Source organism: Pan paniscus, chromosome 1 (genome assembly GCF_029289425.2).
Source record: "Pan paniscus chromosome 1, NHGRI_mPanPan1-v2.0_pri, whole genome shotgun sequence".
Taxonomy (NCBI): domain Eukaryota; kingdom Metazoa; phylum Chordata; class Mammalia; order Primates; family Hominidae; genus Pan; species Pan paniscus.
Window position 1 is genome coordinate 130,260,156 of NC_073249.2, and position 23,674 is coordinate 130,283,829.

Sequence of the window (23,674 nt, forward strand, 5' to 3'; positions counted from 1 at the left end):
TTAAACTCTTTCAAAGCCTCTTGCTTAGGGAAGATATTCATGTAATCACGGATTCAAAGCAAATAAAATTTTAAAATGGTTTCTACTTGAATACTTCTCTTCTAAACTCAAAACCAGTTTTTCACCTCAATTCTAAAGCCAGCATCTTCACCTCTGATCAGTACATCACTTTTCTCCTGCTGACTGACCTTTGTTCTCCACTAGCTTTTACCTGCAATTTTTACATAAATGGGTGTCGGCAAGATCATGGGTAATTTGTTAAATCACCACATCCATCAGTCAACAAGGAACTGTGAACCTTCTCTTCCTCACTGAATTTCTCTAATAGCACCCCTAAAAACTTCAATTTCTACTTTTCTAATTTCCCCTGACTCATCTGATACTTGCTTTGAATCCTGATTACTCATTCATTCCCCCAAACTGTTAGTTTCCCATGCTGTTTTTGTTCCGATACTCTACCTATCTTTACTTATTAAATATAAACACTCTAGCACTGGGTTTCACAGTATCTATCTATCTATCTATCTATCTATCTATCTATCTATCTATCTATCTATCTATCTATCTGAGACAGAGTCTTGCTGTATTGCCAGGCTGGAGTGCAGTGGCGTGATCTTGGTTGACTACAACCTCCACTTCCCAGGTTTAAGTGATTCTCGTGCCACAGCCTCCCATGTAGCTGGGAATTCAGGTGTGCACCACCACACCCAGCTAATTTTTGTATTTTCAGTAGAGATGGGGTTTCATCATGTTGGCCAGGCTGGTCTCAAACTCCTGGCCTCAAGTGATCCACCTGCCTCAGCCTCCCAAAGTGCTGAAATACAGGCATGAGCCACAGCACCTGGCCTACTTTCTCATATAATTTGTAAATTATTTTAGTCCTACTCATTCACCGTTATACTTTCAACTGTGTACAAATATAAAATACAACACGGCAAAACCTTATACTTCTGTCCAATGAAAACCAGTGACAAAACTTAGGTACATCTTCATTCTCCAAGTCTTTCAGAGACACACATTTATGAAAGTTTTCCTAACTCTCTTTATCAAATATGAAACTGAGAGGCAAAGCAGTTTTAATTCTAAGCAGTTTTAGACTTCAAGGCAAAGCAGTGTTTTCTAGCTTTAGAAAAACAAAAAACAAAATAAAAAGACTCTAAGCTAAGAAAAAAAAATGAATGCTGCTACTCTTTCCTGTATGAGAAACAAATTCCAAAGAAGAGTTAAAGAGAAAAAAAGCAGGTAGATGCAGATAGGTGGTACTTCTGCTATTCTGTTGGCTGTTTCTGCAACAGCCACCACACAAAAAGCCTCACTAGGTTTCCGTAAAAGGTAACTATTAACTCTTATATTTCCAAGTAGTTGTGTGGCGTAGTTGTCAAAAGCATATTAGGCATGAGCTGGAAAAACACAGAAGGCACCTAGAGAAGGCTCTCACTACCTTTATATACAAGAAGATAAGTTGTTAAAACCCTCATAAATAGTAACACTATGAAATAAGGCTCTCACTACCTTTATATGCAAGAAGATGAGTTGTTAAAACCTTTACAAATAGTAAAACTATGAAATAATCTACTGGAATACTTTCAAAACATTATAGCAAAAAGAATGACATCACCTCAAAAATATGTCTGTAAAAGTTAAAATGAAAATCTTAAAAGAGTTCTAAGTAAAATGTTCCAGACTCTATGGAATGGTTTAACTGCTTTCAGGTAGAGCAAAATGTCATGTTTAGCAATAATTTTCAGAAAATCCTGCTATTACAGAGTAACAATCAGCATTGGCAGAAATATGTATACCTAAAGGGATATTCCAGTTCCGTAGCTACAAAGAAATCACTAGAAAATTATAGAGACTGTACCTTAGAATTGTCAAGCCTCACAGTCACTGCTAAATAGTTACAAATTTAACAAAATCAAATTCTAATGCTACTTAGGAACAGTTGTATTTTTGAAATATTTCACTTTAATATCTCTTGAAGGAACCAATTCATTAGAAAATGTCCTTACTGTATCAATTTATTAAACATTTATTTACCTGAGATTAAGTTTCTAATAACATGAAATTTTTTCACCTGTAAAATTAATTTTTTCTTCAACAAAAAGCACCTAATTCAACAAGTACAGAGAAAGAAAAGTCTGCACAGATAAGGGAAAGGCTGTTGAGACAGATGCCTTAGGAAACAATTCTACAGTAAAATCTATTACAAGAAATATTTTAGATAAAGCTGGAAGCTGCAACATAAAAATGAAATCCTGTACTATATCTGATAACCATAAAAGTGTCCTTGTAACATTGTCTACCAACGTCCTTTTGAGTCATCTGAATTACATGGAGTATTTTTCCAGGCAAATATAATCACCAATTTTTAAAGGTCTTTTATGCTATTTGCTCTTATAAGCAACAGTATTCAAATTGGTGTCTCTTAGAATATATGCAGACTTTCATCTTTGTCAGAAAAAAAAATAGAAAAATCTTAAAACTCAGTATTTCCTCTGTACATGGAGGTTAAATAAACTGACTTCTTGTATTAAAACAAGGCTTAAAGGAATTTTATGCCATCATTACAAAAAGATTAGATTGATTCCTTGGTCATGAAGTACATTATATATCATCTCTAAAGCACAGTTAAAAAAACAGAACAGTAGCAGATTATTCTTTTTTCCCACCAAAAACGAGTCTCCTTTTCCTACTTTCCCCCCTTTGTTAATGGCATCATCTTCTCTTTAATATTATTCCAAACTTGTCTTCTTCCAGATAACTCGTTTTATCATTTCCTGCATATTATCCTTCCAAGACCCTAAAATTCAGGACCTTGGTATCTTTGGAATGAACTACCGTAATGTTTTAAAACTATTCTCCCCTCTATACAATACTGATCCTACCTGTGAAATACAAATGGAACAAAAATCTTTCTAAAATGTAAATCTGTTAAAGTCCAAGCTATACGCACACACACGCACACACACACACACACACACACACACCAAATCCCACATCTAGGCCCCTGCTACATGGACTCACCTAGTCATTCCCAATCTCATATTTCTCATTACAGCATGACACAACTACTGGAAATTCAGAGTTCTCAGAGATAATCTACTGCTTCAAACAAATTTTGGATTTGTTTTGCAACTTAGTTTATTAACATAGGACGTTTCCATCACACCAGAAAATGCCACCGTTTTCCCTTTCTGTTAATCTCCAACATTCTGGTTTCTAAACAAAAAATTAATGATCTGCTCTTAAACTTTCAAGAAATGGAATCACACTATGTACTCTTTCAGGTCTGTCTGGTTTCTTTTGCTTCATACAATGCTTACTATTCACCCATGTTTTCGCATGTACTACTAACCATTCTTTTGTTATTAGTAAGTAGTAATATACTATATGATTATACCACAATTTATCCATTTTCCTGTTGATAAACATTTGGGTTATTTCAAGTTTGGGACCATTATCAGTAAAGTTTTTGATACACATACAAGTTTTACAGCAAACAGGTTCTTACTGGGTAAAAAACTAAAAGTAGAAGTTATGGACCATAAAGTAGGTTAATGTTTAACTCCGTAAGAAAATAGCAAACTAGGTCAGACGCAGTGGCTCAGGCCTGTAATCCCAGCACTCTGGGAGGCCGACGTGGGCGGATCACAACGTCAAGAGAGCAAGACCATCCTGGCCAACATGGCGAAACCCAGTCTCTACTAAAAATACAAAAAATTAGCCGGGTGTGGTGGCGTGTACCTGTACTTCCAGCTACTCGGGAGGCTGAGGCAGGAGAATCACTTGAACCCAGGAGGCGGAGGTTGCAGTAAGCTGAGATCATGCCACTGCATTCCAGCCTGGTGACAGAGCAAGACTCTGTCTCAAAAAAAAAAAAAAAAAAGCAAACTATTTTCCCAACTATGTTATATACTCAGCAGTAATTAAAGACAGTTCCACATCTTCATCAACATTCGGTGTTGCCAATCTATTTAATTTTAGCCATTCTAGTTGGTGTAAATTCTATCTCTAATGGTTTTGACTTGTGATCACCTGATGACTAACATTATCTTTTCATGTGCTTGTTACCCATCCTTATAATGTCACTTCTTTTGCCACTTAAAAAAAAATTGGGCTGCTCATATTTATTGATTGGAGGAGTTTTTTTTTTTTTTACAAGTCCTTTGGGATACAAGTCCTTTGTCGTTGATATGGTTTGGCTGTGTCCCCACCCACATCTCCTCTTGAATTCCCATGTGTTGTGGGAGGGACCTGGTGGGAGTTAACTGAATCATGGGGGCAGGTCTTTCCAATGCTGTTCTCGTGACAGTGAAGTAAGTCTCACGGTTTTAAAAAGGGGAGAGTTTCCCTGCACAAGCTCTCTTTTCTTTGCCTGTTGCCATCTACGTAAGATGTGACTTGCTCCTCCTTGCCTTCCACCATGATTATGAGGCTTCCCCAGTCACATAGAATTGTAAATTCATTAAACTGGTTTCTTTCATAAATTGCCCGCCCAGTCTCGGGTACGTCTTTATCAGCAGCATGAAAATGGACTAATACAGTCATATGTATGTATTGATACACAAATATTATATTCTCCAAGTCTGTGCCTTGTCTTTTCAGTGTCTTAACAATGTCTTCTGATTAAGCAGAAATTTCCCATTTTGATGGAGTCAAGTTTATATATTCCTTTAAGATTTTTCTATTTTAAGAAATCTTCATTTATCCCAAAGTTGCAAGTATATCCTATGCTTTTTCCTAAAAACTCTATATATTAGTTTTTATATAATTAATCTCATTGTTTTATACAGAATGATGTAGGGTTTAAGTTTCTTTTGCTTTTTTGTATGTATATTCAGCTGTTCTAGCACATCTGTTCTAGCACACCCTTCTCTTTCTTCACTGAGTGATCAAGGCAACTTTAATGCATGAGTTATTCCCTGAACGCTATTCTGTGTCACTAACTATGCTAGTAGTAAACTGTTTTGGATTAACTACAGGTTTGTAGTGAGTCTTGAGAACTGTGGCAAAATTTACTTTTTCAAAATGGTTTTAATTGTCCTAGCTCCTTTTTATTTCCACATAAATTTTAGAATGTACTCTCAATTTATAAGTCTTTATAGATTCAATGCCATCCCAATTTAGGGAGAACTGGCATGTTAACATATTGAGCCTTCTAATTCATGAACATGGTCTACATCTTCATGTAAGTCTTTTTAAAACTTCTCTTAGCAGTGTTTCATATTGGTGTAGATGTCTTACATATCTTTTGTCAAATTTTTTTCCTGATATTTTGTCTGATACTTTTATAAACAGATTTTTTAAAATTTCATTTTCTAAGAATTTGCTGCAAGTATAAGGAGACTATTTCTGTACATAGAACTTGTATCCTATAATTATTCTAAATTCACTTATTAGTTCTACCAAATCTGTTGTAGAGTCTTCAGGTCTTCTACTTTAAAAAGCATGTTGAATGGTGAATAAGACAGTTTTCTTTCTTCCTTTACAATCTTTATGTCTTTTATTTCACCTGCCTTAATGTAAGCAGAAAGCTAAGGGGAAAAATTGAGAAAACAGACATCCTTGCTTCATTTCTGTTTTTAAGAAGAAAACATTCAATATTTCTCCATTAAGTATGAAATTTGTTGTAGGTTCTTAGTAGATACCCCTTATTTACATTGTAAAAGCTCCTTCTCTTCCTAGTTTTCTGAGAGAAATTCTTCTTTCTTCATTCTATCATTGTGACAAATTACACTGAGTTCATTTTCAAATGTTAAACAAACCTTACAATCCTGCTTATGATAAGTCTCAGAATTGTCTCTCATATTCTACCGGAGGTGATTTACCAACATTTTCTTAAGAATATATGCATTGAGGTTAATGAGAAATACTAGTCTGAAATCTTGATATATTACCCTTGTCAGGTTTTGCTGTCAGTTATAGTGGTTTCATAAAGTGAACAGGGTAGTATTCCCTCCTCCATTTTCAAAGACAGCTAGTATTCCTTTAAAATTTCATAAAATTCAATAGTGAAACCATCTATGACTAGAGTAATCTTTGTGGAAAGATTTTTTTAATTATAAATTCCAATTTGTATAATACAGTAGTATATAGCTGTTAAGCTATATACTTGTCAGTTTTGCATTTGTCAAGAAACTTTTCATCTAAGTTGCTGAATTTGTTAGCCTTAACAACATTAGTAATATTGACTTATTTTCCTATTATATTCTATATATCTCTGCTTTTATTGAAAGTGCTATCTCCACTTTATATTATTTATGTTATACTATTATACTCTGCATATATCCACTTTCTCTGAAAGTGATTATCTCGACCTTGATTTCCAGTATTGGTAATTTATGTCTTTTTCCTTGGTCACTCTTAAATTGGGAGTTTTAAACCTTTTTTTGTAATATAGGTATTTGAAGACATACTTTTCACCATACATACCCTTGGGTAGTATCCAACAAATTTTGATATATTTTCATTCAGTCAAAAATATGTCCTTGTGGTAACACTTCTATAATCCATGTATTGTTCACGATTGTGTAATTTCTAATATTTGGTACTTTCCTAGATGTCTATTTTTGATTTCTAATTTAATTCCACTATAGTCAGTCAGATACTACATTAGCTGTCAATCATTTGAAATTTATTGAGTTATTTTATAATCCAATATAAGGTCTACCATTGTGAATGTTCTATGTACACTTGAAGTTATTTTACAGTTACTGGGTATAGTTTTATAAATGTTAGTTAAGCCAACATGATAGCACTTTTCAAATTATGTATCTTTTTATTTGGGGGCTAGGACGGTACTATCCTATCAATTACCATAAATTATGTTTTAAAAAACCAGGCTATGATTGTGGATTTCTGTTTCTCTACTTAGTTCTGTGATGTTTTTCTTAATATACTTTAAGTTGTTATTATTGGCATACAAATTAAGAAATGTTTTCTGATAAACTGACCCTTCAACATTGTGAAATATGCTTTTTTATATCTGGTAATATTTGTCTTAAATTTTTCTCTGTCTAGTAATATAATCATATCAACTTTCTTGTGCTTACTGTTTGCACAAAGTATCATTTTCCATCTTTTTACTTTCAACCTGCATCTTGATATTTCTACCTGACCCTCGTATTGACAGTGTAGTTAGGCCTTGCTTTTTAATCAAGTCTGACAATCTTTGTCTTTTAACTGGACTACTTAGACCAGTAATATCCAAAAGAAATGCAATGCAAGCGCATGAGTAAATTTTCAATGACATTTTTCAGAGTAAGTTTAGGTACACAGCAAAATGGAGAGGAAAGCAGAGAGATTTCCCTGCCTCCTGCCCCAAATAGCCTCCCCTTTATCAACATCTCCCACCAGATGGCACATTGTTACAACTGATGAACCTACACTGACACATTATAATCACTCAAAGTCTGTAGTTACCTCCAGGTTCACTCCAAGTGTCTTACATTCTATGGGTTTGGAAAAATGTATGACATGTATCTATCATTATAGTATCATGCAGAATATTTTCAGTGCCCTAAAATCCTCTGTACTCCACCAATTCATCCCTCCCTCAACCCCTAAACCCTAGCAACCACTGATTTTTACTGTCTCCATAATTTTGCTTTTTCCAGAATGTCATATAGTTGGAATCACATGGTATGCAGAATTTTCAGAGTGGCTTCTTTTATTTAGTAATGTACACTGAAGGTTCTCCATGGCTTGATAGCTCATTTCCATTTAGTGCTGATTAACATTATACTGTCTGAATATACACCACAGTTTATTTGGCCATTCACCTCCTAAAGGACTTCTTGGTTGCTATGAAGTTCTGGCAACTATAAAGAAAGGTGCTATAAACATCCATGTGCTACTTTCTGCGCAGACTAAGTTTTCAACTCCTTTAGGCAAATACCAGTGAGCACAACTGCTGGATCATACAATGAAAGTATATTTGAGATGGAGTCTCGCTCTTGTTGCCCAGGTTGGAGTGAAATGGCGTGATCCTGGCTCACTGCAACCTCCACCTCCTGGGTTCAAGTAATTCTCCCGCTTCAGCCTCCTGAGTGGCTGGGATTACAGGCATGCACCACCACGCCTGGCTAATTTTGTATTTTTTAGTAGAGATCGGGTTTCTCCATGTTGGCCAGGCTGGTTTTGAACTTCCGACCTCAGGTGATCCGCCTGCCTTGGCTTCCCAAAGTGCTGGGATTACAGGCGTGAGCCACTGTGCCCGGCTGTATAGTTTTCTAAGAAATTGCCAAATTATCTTCCAAAGTGGCTGTACCACTCTGCATTCCACTGAGCAGTAAGTGAGAGTTCCTGTTGCTCCACATCCTTGCCAGCATTTGGTGTTATCAATGTTCTGAAGTTCGGCCATTCTAGGATGTGTACATGTATTTAAATTATAAAATTTGACAAGTTTTGACATTTACATACATCCATAAAACCACCATCACAATAATTTATATGTCCATCACCCCCGAGTTTTCCTGTGTCCCTTTGCCACCCCTCCTGCCTGTCCTTTCCCACTCTTAAACTCCTAAGAACCATGAATTTGCTTTAGATTAGTTTGCATTTCCCAGAGTTTTATATAAATGGAATCATACAGGATGTAGTCTTTTTTTCTCCCATCTTTTACATAACATAATTGTTTGGAGATTCATTATTGCTGTTGTGTCTATCAATAGCTCATTCTACATGGCTGTTTTATTCCACTGTATGGAAAAGCATATGATGCCAAAACAGGAATCTACTTATTAGTTCATCTGTTGATGAATGTTTGTTTCACATTTTGGTGATTACAAATAAAATGGCTATGAACATTAACATGAGAGTTTTTTAATGAATAGATGCCTTCTTTTCTCTTGGGTAAATGCTTAGGAGACAAATAACCTGGATCATGGAGAAACTACCAGATTGTTTTCCAAAGTACTACGATTTTACATTCCCATCAGCAGTATTGTGAATATTAACATTCTTCCACATTCTTCCCAACTCATGCTTTCCAAGATGGCACTCTTTTTAATTTTAGTCACTATTAATAGGTTTGTAATATTATCTCACTGTAGTTTTAATTTTCATTTCCCTAATAACTAATGATGCTGACCAGCTTTTTCACGTGCTTACTTACCATCTGTATATCTTTTGTGCTGTACTACCTGTTCAAATATTTTGGCCAATTCATTGAGTAGTTTGTTGCTTGACTGCTGATTTTACATATACTGAATCTTTTAATATTCTGGATAGAAGTCCTTTATCAGCTATATGCTTTGTTATGATGTTCTTCCAGTTTATGGTTTGTCTTTTCATTCCCTAGCAGTTTCTTTTGAATGGCAGAAGATTTTAATTCTGATGTCAAATTCCATTTTTTAATAGATTGTGCTTTTAGGGTCATATCAAATACATTTCTGCTTAATCCAAAGTCACAAAGATTTTCTGTATTTTTTTCTAGAGATTTTATAATTTTTGGTTTTACATTAGGCCATGATCCATTTGGAGTTAATTTTCATATGCAGTGTGAGATACAGATCCAAGATCATTTTTTTGCATACGGATAGCTCCAACTGCTATAGCACCCTTTGCTGGAAGTCTACTTTTTCTCCACTGAATTGACTTTGCACCTTTGTCAAAAATCAGTTATCCATAATTGTGTGAGTTAACTTCTGAACTCTCTGCTCTGTCTCACTGACCTATTTATCTTTATGTTATTATGATGCTATTTTTAATTACCGTAGCTTTGCAGTAATTCTTGAAAACTGGTAGTCAATGCTCCAATTTTTCCTCTATTGGCTTTTCGTTATACTTCTTTATATCTTTTTAAATGAGATTACACTTAGAATTTTGATATGCAACCTTAACGGAATCTTTTTATGTTAGAGTTAACACTGTATCACTTCAGGTAAAATATAAGAACCTTACCACTGAAGAATTCCATTTATCTTCACTTTGTACTAACTGTTGTCATATAAACATCCATTTACATAATAAACCCCATAATACAAAGTTGTTGTTTACATAAAGGCTTTCAAAGAAACTGATAGGAAAAGAGAGAGCCCTTTTAAAATTTATACACATATTAACCATTCCCAGTACTCCTCTTATCCCCTGTAGAGCCAAGTTATGCCATTCAGTCTAAAGAAATTCGCTTTTTTTTCCCCCTTTAATACAAGGTGTTGGTCTCCTGTTAGACGTTTTTTTCGCAGCTGTTTAGCTTTGCTCTTCATTTCTAGTTTTCAATATTTTGACTACTATGTGTCTAAGTGTGGTTCTTTTTATTTAGCCTACATGAGGAGTTTACCTGAGCTTCTTAGGAATGTAAGTTGATATATTTTATTCAAATTTTAGAAGTTCTCAGTCATTACTATCTCAAACAGATACATGTTTTATTCCCCCACATTCTCACTCTGAAATTCAACTTACATGTCAGACTGCTTCATTGTCCATTAGGTATACTTTCTCCTCTCTGACAGATTTAATCACTGTATTCAACAGTATTCAAGTTCACTAACATTTCTTCTATTGTCTCCAATCTGCTATTAGTTCCAACCAGTGAATTAGTCCCAACTATTTCAAAAACTGTATTTTTCAATTAGAATATTTCTACATGCTTTCTTTATAGTTTTTTATCTCTTCAACACACTCCTCCATCACTCATTATTTCAATCTTTTCCTTTACAGCTTAAAATACTTATTGTCCTTGTCTGCTAATTCTAACTCTAGGTCATTTTGGAATCTGTTCCTATTAAATGTGTTCTTTATATTTCATGGGTTACTTTCCTGCTTCTGCACATCACTTGTAATTTTTGATGGTATACTAGATATTATGGAAGATAGTTGCAGGACAACTATATCATGTCTTTCTTGGGGGTGTTGTTTTGTTTTGGAAGGCAACTAAATTACTGATTAATCCTTCATCAGTTACTGGTTAGATTAACTGGTGAATCCTTCACTTCCTATCGGGCTAGGTTTCTGGTTTTTATCTCAGTCTTATAGATGGCACTTCCTATAGGGTGTGATCCTTTCTATTCAGGTCCAGGCTTTCTGTAGTCTAAATGGAGTGTTTGAAGTACCCTGCAAGATGTCTGCATTCTGACTTCTCAGAACTCCAATGTTTCAGAGTACCGTGCAACCTATGGAATCACCATTTAGCCCCAGAGCAGACAATTTCTGATAGACCTGGCAAAGCCTCAACCTGCACACATGTAACCCAGTCATTATCCAAAACTGTGAATGAAGTGAAATGACCATACTAAATTCTGCCCCCTGCTCTATTCCTAAACCCCTAGACAGCTCTCTTTTCTCCAGGACTTCTCCATAAATTCCAAATGATTGGGCAGCCCTGACACCCACTCTTGGTCTCTTCAGCTCAGTGAGACCTGTATACTCTGGGCTCTCCACTTCTCTGTGGTTTAGAGCAGTAAAATAGTCCAAGACAGAAAGCCAGAGTGTTCATGATACTTACCTCACCTGTACCCCTTCTCTCAAGGATGATCTTATACTGTCTGCTCATCACTTCCAAACAACAGTTGTTTCACGTATTTTATTCAGTTACATACTTTTTGGTTTTGGGGGGAGACTGAAAAAGGGGCCAAGGCTGCTACTAGTTACTCTGTCACTAGCCCTAAATATTTGGAAATTAATTCCAAATTAATTTCCCATTATCGATCACAGTATGCATTGTAAAAACAAAGAGAGAAACCGACAAACCAGAGTTACACACTTCTGCCTATTTGTTCAATTATGTGTACATGGTACTTTGACTATCAAAATCAAGGCCCAGTGATTTTGCTTTGTAATCATTACATAGCAAAATCAATGATAATGACCTGTTGACAAATTTATCTTCACATCATGACTATTATCTGTTAAGTCCTTATAATTTTTAGTTAACTGAATTGTCAGAGATGTGTGTTTGTGTTTGTGTGTGTCAAGATGTATGTATACATTAAGCACAGCTACCTAAGGGAAACCAAAATGTCTTCTAGTCTTTCATGATCCTTTTATTGCCAAATATAATTTGTTCTTCAAGCAAATAATTCAAAGTTAAAATACAGAAAAAGGAACTTTGGTTTCAGGTAAATAATGTAAAATGTGGAGTTGTGAGGTAAATTCATTTGATAATAATAATAGTCAAATTCAAAATTTGGCCCATTCAGATGAGAACACGTCAATTCAAGCAAAACTAAACAAAATACAAAAAAAAATTTGGCCCATCAGCCATAAAACTAAGGTCTAAAATTTGGTCTATATTGTTTTACTGACAGATGCTACAAACAACATTATTTCAGACATATACAATTTTTTTAAACTCTAACTTTGAAGATTAAAACAAATCATCTTAAATATGCAGGTAGACAACATAAAAGGATCAACTCAGAATTAAAATACTGTTTCAGCAAAAAATTAGTTAAAACCATAGCAACTATGGTTGCAATGGTTTTAAACAACTATGTAGCTGAATTCTTCGGTTTTTACTTAAAATTTGGGTTTTAGGGTTTGTGGCATAAATACTTAAAGTAAAAATATTATATGACACACAAACACAAAAAATAAAAACAAAATAAAAATACCAGAGGGGCAGATGAAGGGGCTATAATGTGAGACAGAATTACATTTGTGGTTCAAAAATGAAAAGCAATCAAATTTAAGAGTAACTTGTTCACCAAAGTTACCAGCTTCAGGTTTTTTTTTTTTTCACTCGGCTCATATATACTTTAGTAAAATTTACTCTAAAATGTTTCAATACGCATTTAAAAAGAAAGGCTTTCCTGGTATAACAGGGTTAAATTTGAGTTTTAACATTCTGCCCCCTAAAATGGCAAATGACAGACTGCTAAGAGAGTAACACTTACCTGTAACTACCATGCTGCTCATATTAGAGTTCGGACTACTGAGAACACTGCCTGAGAGTAGTTCGTCAGATCCTCTCTATGAAAACAAAAACAAATTAGCATAAGACATCTTTAAATTTAAAAATATTAATCTAAAAGCCTTTCACTTAAATGTCAAATGTTACACTATTGGGAATAGTTAAAAATGTTAATCCCTATAATAAAAAATTAACTTCATCCTTCTACTCTCCCATCTATCCCTCTCCCATTCTCACAAAGGCAACAGTGTTCCCTTCCCTTCTTTAAGCCCAAAAGACAATAAATAGAAAAAGTGATTAGATTTTATAAGCAAAAGCTTTGGAAAGCTATCTCAATTGTTTACAAACAAACCAAAGCCACAACAGCTAGACTTTCTCAGAAACGTTCTATAAATCCTCCATCCCAATGGTCCTTTATTCATCCAGATAATTCAGGTCTTTAGAAAATTAGAACTTCATTCTGGTGAGTTAGATATCAATATCATCATCATTATTAAAATTAAACAGGTATATACTTCAGTGGCTAGAACACTGAAAGCAAAGGCAAAATCTTTGGAATGAAGAGATTTCTTTCTGCAAAAAAATAAGGTCATGTCTTAAAATTCTTTACAGAAAAGGTTATACATTCATCTCTTCGGTAACTGCACAGTTGTTCAAACCAGCCAGTGACATTTTAGCTATTTTGAAAATGTTATGTATTTACAAAAATATGAATGGACTAATATTTAAACTAGCTAAAATCAACTGTTTTGACTTAGTTATGGATATTTACATACATGGATATTAGTATTTAAAATAGGTTAAATTAATACTGGCTGATTTAAAAAATCAGTACAAAGAAGTTAAATGCAACCATCAAAATGAAAAAAATGTGCAAAGGAGGCAATGAATTATCAAAGCATTTCAGAAAGTCCAAAAAATCCAAATTAACCATAAGCTTTACGCTAATTTGTATTTAAACTCATAATGAATAAACTGTATTACAACAAATATGAGAACAGTAAACAGATATCCATAGGTTGTCTCCCTTAAATATTTTAAGAGCTTTCTACTTATTAGCATCAAATGCACAAAGAAAAAAAAAAAAACAGAAAAATACAACCAGTTTCAAGCCACATTGATACTGTATTTACACCAAGCCTAATTTCTTAACCAATTTCTAATCAAGATATGGAAGATCTGGCATGGCATAGTTTTATAAGAACATGATGAGCAGAATTGTATACATTACTGATTCTCACAGTGTAGTCCCTAAGATCTAATTGAATACTCTAATGATTCTCAAAGTGTGGTCCCTAATCCTAAGATTAGACCTGGAAGCTTACTGACAGTATATGTTCTCAGGTCCAATCCCAGACCTACTGAATAAGAAACTCTGAGGGTGGGATCTAAAAACCCAGGTTAAAAAAAAAAAATCCCCAAGTGTTTCTGATGCATGCTAAAGTTTAAGAACCACTGATACACATTATTGGCTCATTATCAACACAGAAAATGTTTCCTAGCTTTCTTCATGTTTTCATGACAAGTAGAAAATACTGTATTAAGAAAGGGTGCTCTGGAGCTCAGCTTCCACTTATCAGTTAGGTAACAGTACTTAATCATTCTAAGCCTGAAGTTCTTTATTTGTAAAACAGGGATAACATCTACATCACAGCCCTTAGGATTAAATTATACACGAACAGTGATTACCAGGCAAAGTGCCTGGCTCACATCAGTAGTGCTCACTAGAATATTCCCAAGTGTCAACCAAGTACAATGTCCCCACATATTTATTGACTAAGTAAGTGAATTACGTTATTAACTGTTACATATTTTTTGGCCTTTGTTCTCAGACCAAAAAAACTGAAGGTCAAGTTACTCCGCATACAAAATCAAAGTTTGCCCCTCCCACAGGATAGAGAAATAAAGCCAGCCCTTCCATAAATCCACAGAAGTCCAGATCAGATATTCTAACAGTAACAAACAAAAACAAAACTTAAGCTTAAAGTTTTACTCACCTGAACAAAATTCCTAATCAAGTAAAATATTGTCAATGCCTTATTTGTTCCTTAGTTCACAAAAACACTTTAACTCTCCTAGTTTTCAAAAATATACTTGACCTCTTTTCAAATGTATTATTATCAGCTTATTCTTCTGATGTTTGACTATTTGTGAATTCAAATCCTTCCATACACCTAGAGTATAACACTGTAAAACTTGTGATTGCAGTGGATCACAAGTAACTTTGGAAGACGATAGGTGGGGAATCTTGGGTCTACTCAAGTAGAAAAGCAAGCCTCTAATACTGACTTGTGGTGTGCTATGAAGGACACTCTTCCTCCTTCCTGCAATGCATCTTTTTGCATGGAAAAGTCTTTCCATTTTTTTTTAAGTTTGTATTTATGAACTTTTTTCTTCCTCAAATGATTTCATACCTGCCGTTAAGAGAGGAGATTTAACAGCCTTCATTACTGAGAATAACGTCAAATTATTTGCAATTTTGAGATTTTACAAAAATTACTGGAGTATTTTTACAAATTACATTTTTATTTAAAAAAAGCAATTATGCCTGTCTTTGCATTGAGCAAAAAGCTTACCACTATTATGCCCAAAAGAAGTGATTCAGCACTACTGATAAATGTTAACATTACCACATTAACTGACAGAATAATTTCATCTGAATTATTTCAGCCTGGTCATTTAACTTACAATGTATATGAAATAAATGATCAATGGTAGTGATTGATGACTGCCCCACATTAATGACTGTTGAAACAAGTCAAATTAGTGGTACTTAGAATCAAAATACTAAAGAATACATGCTCTTTAAAAAATTTTTAATTCATCTAAGAATGATATCAATTTTAGATTCAACTAAAAGAAATTAAATGTTAAGACTAGCATAGATATCTCTTATTAAATCTGACCACAGAAACTTTTCTTCCTGAGTAATATCAATGACCATTTCAAGAGAAACTAACATCCCATAGAAACAAGAAAATTCAGAAATAAGAAGATACACTCTACACGTCAGAGAAAGAAACCACTTAAAAAAAAAATGTGCAAAAGCAAGTACAGATTAAAGGCCATTTAGCACTCATTTCAATGTTACAAATTTCTTGTTTTTTATTCTCATGGTTATTAGATACTCTGTTTATCATAACAGTCTAGTCCAACTATTAATACCATGTATCACTTTCAGGTGGAAGAGCTGCCAGGTCTGCGAAGAAGGCAACCAAGGACTGAAGGCTGAGGGTGACAAGAGTCTCTGGGCTCTGCTATGGTTTGGGACTGAGAACTAACCAAACATTTTCTCCTGTGGAGATGGCAGCCTAGGGAACCATGACAGAAAGACACAGGGCAAGGACACAAATATTAAGTTCCTGAGGAAAAACAGATTATCAGAGAGGAAGAAAGGTACGTACCCAGGTGAGTATTCCTGGTCTCCTTAAACAGAGGTGCCACCAAGATGATGAAGAAGTGGACTGAATACCACCTACCTATTAAAGACTTGCAAAAGCCCTGACTCACGCAACCAATAAAAATAGAGAAAACAATGGTACAATGAAGAGGATCAGTAAAATCAAAAGCTGACTTTTTTTAAAAAAGACAATGAAATACACAAATACAGGGAAAACTTTTTTTTTAAACAAGGAGAAGAGCACAATCACACATCAACAGACCACATAGCCAAGAACAAAAGCCTAGGGATCAGTGAAGCAACAATATGAAAGAAACTTGGCCCAGTGAATAACCTTATGGAGCAGACTGATACCACTTTCTTATACCAACAGGACTTTTGCTATGACAGAAAAAGAAACAAAAATACTCTTTTATTTATGCCACCATATTCTGCATTTTGTTATGATAGTTTTTTCAGCCTTTGCCTTACGATATATATACCTGTAATATGAAAAAGTCATTACAGAGATTTCAATTTAATTGACTATCTTAATAAGGGCAAAAAAATGAAACCAGATCCCTACTAAATACAATACACAAAAATAATTTTCTGATAAATATAAAAAGCAAAATTTTTTAAAATTTCAGAATATAGTATCTTTATGAACTCTGAGTATGTAAGGATTTTTAAATTAAGACACAAGAAAACTGAACATGAAAGAAAATACTGATAAATTCTACTACAAAAATCTCTATAAGAAACCATATCACAGCAACAGTTGAAAAGCTAAAAACTGTTATTAGGGATTGCCTTCAAGACTTCCAGCAATCAACATGGAAGATGTCCAAAAGAGCAAAGGAAAATTTGGAATGTGTAAAGAATGGGATCATATAAATTATTTTTATCTAAGATGCAAAGGGAATTTGTGGTCACATTAAAACTCTATACATTAAGAATCTGTATTAATCCGCAACAATATGCACTGGGAACTAGTGGTGGGGGGAGGGAGAAAGGATTGTAAATCTAACTGTTGGGTACTGAGCTCACTCTCTGGCTGACAGGATCACTTGTATTGCAAACCTCAGCTTCAAGCCATATACCCATGTAACAAACCTGCACATGTAACCCTGAATCTAAAGTAAAGTAGGAAGGAAGGAAGGGAGGGAGGGAGGGAGGGAGGGAGGGAGGGAGGGAGGGAGGGAGACAGACAGACAAGACAGCATAAAGAAGTGACAAGGCAAGCTACAAACTGGGAAAAGACACCAGCAACACAAATAACCAAAAGACAGTCAGTAACTGTAAAACACACACTTTTTTTTTTTTTTTTTTTTTTTCAGACAAAGTCTTGCTCTGTCACCAAGCTAGAGTGCAATGGAACGATCATAGCTCACTGCAGCCTCAAACTCCTGGGCCCCACAAGCAATCCTCCTCCTTCAGCCTCCCAAAAAGCTGAGATTACAGACGCAAGCCATCGCCCCCAGCAATTTTTTAAAACTACAAAATCAGTTAAATAATAAGCTCACATTTTATCAAGCAAAAAACACAAATACGCATTTAACAGAATTTCACAAAAGAGAAACATCCATGGCCATAAATATGGGGGGAAAAAAGATGTAAGACCTCATTAATAATCAGGGAAAGACAAAGGAAGACGAGAGAATATACTACACACCAAATTGTTAAAAATTAAGAAATTAAATACCTAGCCAAGTGCTGGTGGGGATCTGAAACAGCAAGAACTCCTACGCACTACTGGTGAGAACATAAATAGGAACAATACACTGGAAAATAATCTAGTACTGTCTCATAAAGTTTATTTTACACACTAGTAATATATACCTATACCTTTAAATATACCCTCTCAAAAACGCTTGCATAAATGCACCAGGAAACAAGTACAAAGAAGTTCACAGCAGTATTGTTCTTAAAGTCAAAATCTTTTTTTGTTGTTGTTGTTTTTGTTTTGTTTTTGAGATGGAGTCTCAGTCTGTCACACAGGCTGGAGTGTAATGGCACGGTCTCAGCTCACTGCAACCTCCGCCTCCTGGGTTCAAGCGATTCTCCTGTCTCAGCCTCCTGAGTAGCTGGGACTACAGGCACCCACCACCATACCCCGCTAATTATGGTATTTTTAGTAGAGATGGGGGTTTCACTATGTTGGCCAGGCTGGTCTCGAACTCCTGACCTTGTGATCTGCCCGCCCTGGCCTCCCAAAGTGCTGGGATTACAAGCTTGAGCCACCACGCCCGGCCTAAGTCAAAATCTTTAAATATTCAAATGTCCATCAACCCGAATGTCCAATAAAAGATAAAATGGGTATTTTCACAAAAGAGTATATCACAGCAATGAGTATTATAAAACTATCCAAAAAATACGGCTTATTAGAATCATTATTGAATTAAAACACAAGACATGGAAAACATTATATGGGCATACCATTTCCATAAACTAAAAAAAAACTAAATATATTTTTGTCATTTACATGAATAATCCATATTGAAAAAATAAGGCAAAAGTTGTGGCAGCCACCTACCCATGACAGGGTAAGAAGGGGGATTAAAAAGCAATATTGGGCTGGGCGCAGTAGCTCACACCTATAATCCCAGCACTTTGGGAGGCCGAGGCGGACAGATCACGAGGTCATGAGATCAAAACCATCCTGGCTAACAGGGTGAAACCCCGTCTCTACTAAAAATTCAAAAAATTAGCCGGGTGTGGTGGCAGGTGCCTGTAGTCCCAGCTACTCGGGAGGCTGAGGCAGGAGAATGGGGTGAACCAGGGAGGCGGAGCTTGCAGTGAGCCAAGATGACGCCACTGCACTCCAGCGTGGGTATCACAGCAAGACTCTAAAAAAAAAAAAAAAAAAGCAATATTGCTGCATATGGAATATACAATAGTATTGGTAACATTCAAGTTTTTTTATTTGAGTGGTAGGTTCATGATGTTCATTTTCTTATATTTCATAACATTCTCACAAATAAACTTTGATTAATATAACAAAAAAGATTCTAGGGAGAAAACTATAAGGATAAGGTGATCAGGTATTTTGTCACCCAAAATGGGATACATTTGTGAGAGGACAATTACACCTGAAAACAGACATAAAACATGACAATAAGAAACCTGAATAAGAAAGAATAACAATCAGAACGTTTAAATAAGATATTTAAGTAAAACCAGGCATGTTATAATAATCATTTTTATCATAATTTAATAAGTATAAAGGCTTTACTAACAAGCGGAAATAGTAAAAGAATGATCAAACCATAATCAAAATGATAGATTAAGATGATCACATTATTTTATAAACAATGTACACAAAAAGTAAGAATAAGGATAATTTAAAGAACTTAAGACACTACATAGATAGCCAATACTATCACCTACAAGAAAGATAAGATGCTCTCTGAAAGACTACAAATGATTTTTAATACATGACATACTAAATGACACCTCCCACAAATAAAGCTATCCCTAAGTTATGGTTGTTTTGCTAGCTAATCTTCACTGATCAAGACGTAAGACGTGGAGAGCTAGTATTCTGGTCTTCTTTTCTATGTAATAAGACATTTTTAAAAATAGCATTTATTGCATATTTTAATACAGGTATATATACAACAGGGGGACTCATGGACTACAATCTTTCTCCCCAGATAACCCCATTGACATTTTCTACGTTAAAAAAATTCAAACATTAACTGAGAAAATTAAAAATATATATATATATAAAGAAGTTCTCGTTTACTTTTATTAATTATCCTGAATTTTCATACAACTCTTTTCCTCAAACTTACATATATACACGGTTTTGTTTTTGAGATGGAATCTCAGTCTGTTGCCCAGGCTGGAGTGCAGTGGCGCAATCTCGGCTCGCTGCAACCTCTGTCTCCCGGGTTCAAGTAATTTTTCTGCCTCAGCCTCCCCAGGTTCAAGCAATTTTTCTGCCTCAGCCTCCCGAGTAGCTGGGACTATAGGCGCGTGCAACAACAAAGGGCTAATTTTTGTATTTTTAGTAGAGACGGGGTCTCACCACATTTTATTTTTAGTAGAGCCAGGCTGGTCTCAAGCTCCTGACCTTGTGATCCAACCACCTTGGCCTCCCAAAATGCTGGGATTACAGGCTTGAGCCACCGTGTTTTTAACATTCATACAAAAAAAAAAAAAAAAACCCACACACACACACACACACACACCATACAAGCTGCTTAGCATTGTTCTCTTTTCATTTAATAAAACAGCTTAGAAATTAAAAAAAAGAAGAATGATTACTGCAACACACTAGAAAATAAATGTTATTAAACTCTTTGCTGTCGCGACGATACTAACAGCAACAAAAAGGAACTCATATTGATTATACTGGAGGTTTTAGGGTAACAACTCATCAGAAAACTTAAGAAGTCAAATTCTCTCCTGCTTTTCGTATAAAAAGGGTACTTACGTATGACCAAACAGTTGATGGATATAATTCTTAAGAATTCTAATATACGCAGAAAAAAAGAATAGCGCCACTTTTGCAATACCTAATAAAATTATGCAATCATTAGCTACTAAAATCTATTAGGTGAAAGGATGATGCACTCTGTAATAGATGGAGCAAGCTGACATACAACAGGAATTACATAGAGTACATCTGCAAAATATTCTTGGTAAAAATTACACCAGAGTCTGATCAACCCCCTGTATTTCAGGTAAACTTGTTTACATGAAGAACATATGAAATGACAACATAGCGGTACAATCAGCAGAATCTAGAAAGTGGAATTTTTTTTTTTTTAAGACGGAGTCTTGCTCTGTCACCCAGGCTGGAGTCCAGTGGCGCCACTGCAAGCTCCACCTCCCGGGTTCACACCATTCTCCTGCCTCAGCCTTCCGAGTAGCTGGGACTACAGGTGCCCCCCACCACGCCTGGCTAATTTTTTCGTATTTTTAGTAGAGACAGGTTTTCACTGTGTTAGCCAAAATGGTCTTGATCTCCTGACCTCGTGATCTGCCCGCCTCAGCCTCCCGAAGTGCTGGGATTACAGGCGTGAGCCACCATGCCCAGCCAGAAAGTGGAAATTGTACAGATGACTCAGTTTATCTAACAACAACAAAATAGAAAAGGCAAGAAAAATAAAATAATGAAAAAAAAGTATTCTGAATACTGGAGATTAGACGACATTAAGAAATTATTTTAAACTTTATAATGGTACCAATGTCACATTTAATAGAGAGACACACATTCTGATATATCTGCAGATTATACGAAATGATCTGAGATTTGCATTAATATTATCCAACAGAAAAAAAGTGTATTATATACCATTCCCTCTACTTTTGTGTAGCTTAAAACCTTTATAATGAAGTTTACAATAAAAAGAGAACTCTAAAAGTAAAAAAAAAAAAAAAAAAGGCCAAAGCTATCAGCTGATTACCTTTAACCTTGAATGCATTTTAAAACAAGAAAATAAAGGAGTTCAGGATCAAATTAAAGTGAATCCCTCCACTGCCCCCAACAAAAAAGAAAACAAGTAAAAAGGCTGGTTCTTTGAAAAGACCAGTAAAATAAATTCTGTGACAAGACAAATCAAGAAATAGGAGAAAACATAGGTGCTTGATATTAGTAACAAAAGAGAGAATTCAAAAATGCTATACAATTCTGAGAAATTTGAAGCTTTCAATAAAACAGTTTTCTAGGAACGTACTCAATAAATCAATAATTTTAGAAATATTGAAATATTAGTCCAAGTATCCCTGTTCCCTCATCCCTTACATATAAGCTGTTTAAAATCCTTTTAACATATTTTCTGCATTAAGCATGTCTCTTAGGGAAAATACCATGAAGAAGAAAGTGGAAAATTCTTCAAAGAAATGTTATAGTTCTCTGCCTTTCAGCTCAAAAAAAATTGCCATTTTATTTTGATAATGCAGCTATAATGTTCTCCCAATTAACTACTAAATTTAAGGCAAGTATAAATAAGACCCAAAGAGCCTTCACAGAACTTAGCCAAATGATCTTAAAATAAATGCAGTGAAGAAAACACCAAGACAATTTTGAAAAACAAAGTTTTGACACTCACTGTACAAGATTCCAAAACTTAATGCTGATGCCATAAGTAATTAAGACACTGTTGTACTGCTACAAGACATAGCACAGAAATGGTTCTGTGAATATACGGAAACCTGAAGAGCTGAGAAAGCAGATCATTGGAGAAAAGCTGAGCTATTCAATCAAGTACATACTAAACTTGCTATCCATATAGAAAAAATAATTAAACCTGTAACATACGCTACACAAAGAATAAATTCCAGGTAGATTAACGCCATAAATGTGAAAATCAAAATTTTAAAACTTTCAAAATAAAATACACAAGCCTATACGTAAGGCCTTAGGTTAAATGTTTTTTTAAAAGAAAAACATAAATGTCCCATTAAAATTTACAACTATTCATCAGTGTAAAAAAAACAGGTCAGCGAGAGGAGAGAGTTATCTGTAGGACATGTAACTAACAAAACAGGCCAGGCACAGCGACTCACGCCTGTAATCTCAGCACTTTAGGAGGCCAATGCGGGAGAACTGCTTGAGCCTGGGAGTTCGCAACAAACCTGGGTAATACAGTGAGACTCCATCTCTACAAAAAAATTGAAAAATTAGCTGGGCATAGTGATGTATTCCTGTAGTCCCAGCTACTCAGGAAACAAAGGTGAGAGAATTGCTAGAGCCTGGGATGTCAAGACTGCAGTGACTGTGACCGAGCCACTGCACTCCAGCCTGGATGACATAGTGAGACTCTGTCTCTCAAAACAAAAACAAAAACGAAACAAAACAAAACAAACCAACCAAAAAAAATAACAAAACAATTAGTCTGCACAGTATATAAAAACTCCCAGGAATCAATGTTTTTTTTTTTTGCATTAATAGGGAATGCAAATTAAAACCACAAGATATCCTTCCCATGTACATTTGATCAGCAAAATTAAAAAGTCCAACAATGCCGATTTTCAAAGAATGTATAGAAACAAGAATCTACATGCAGCGCTAACAGTATAATTAATATAATTACCTATGAAAGCAACATGTTAATATTCAATCGATTTGAAAAGACACAATCTATGAGAAACTCTAATATTAACACGTTAGAATATGCATATTAATGCTTACAGTAGCAGTTTGTGATGGAAAAAAATTTAAAATATTTGACAAATCAATCTCGTCAAATATTAACTCATTTGTCAAGATGATATATTCATATATCATATAATATATGGCAATGAAAATTATATATATATATAAACTTAAAAAACAAAAATAACACTGAACAAGAAAAGCAAATTACAGAATACATACAGCATGATAGTACATCTATAGTTTAAACATGCAAAACAAAACCATATATTGCTTAAGATAAAAATACATAAACATGTAGTAAATGAGAAATTTATGGGAATGGTAAACATCA

General features: G+C 34.8%; 1 protein-coding gene across 4 annotated transcripts in view; it reads right to left on the reverse strand.

Annotated features, from left to right (window-relative positions):
* The window catches only part of PTBP2 (polypyrimidine tract binding protein 2), a 91,265-nt gene that overhangs the window by 48,339 nt on the left and 19,252 nt on the right, over positions 1-23,674 (reverse strand). For all 4 annotated transcript variants that reach the window (XM_003808454.4, XM_008960540.4, XM_008960539.4 and 1 more), the window contains exon 3: positions 12,837-12,912. In XM_003808454.4, coding sequence (XP_003808502.1) covers positions 12,837-12,912 — 76 coding nt within the window. The remainder of the gene's footprint in view (positions 1-12,836; positions 12,913-23,674) is intronic.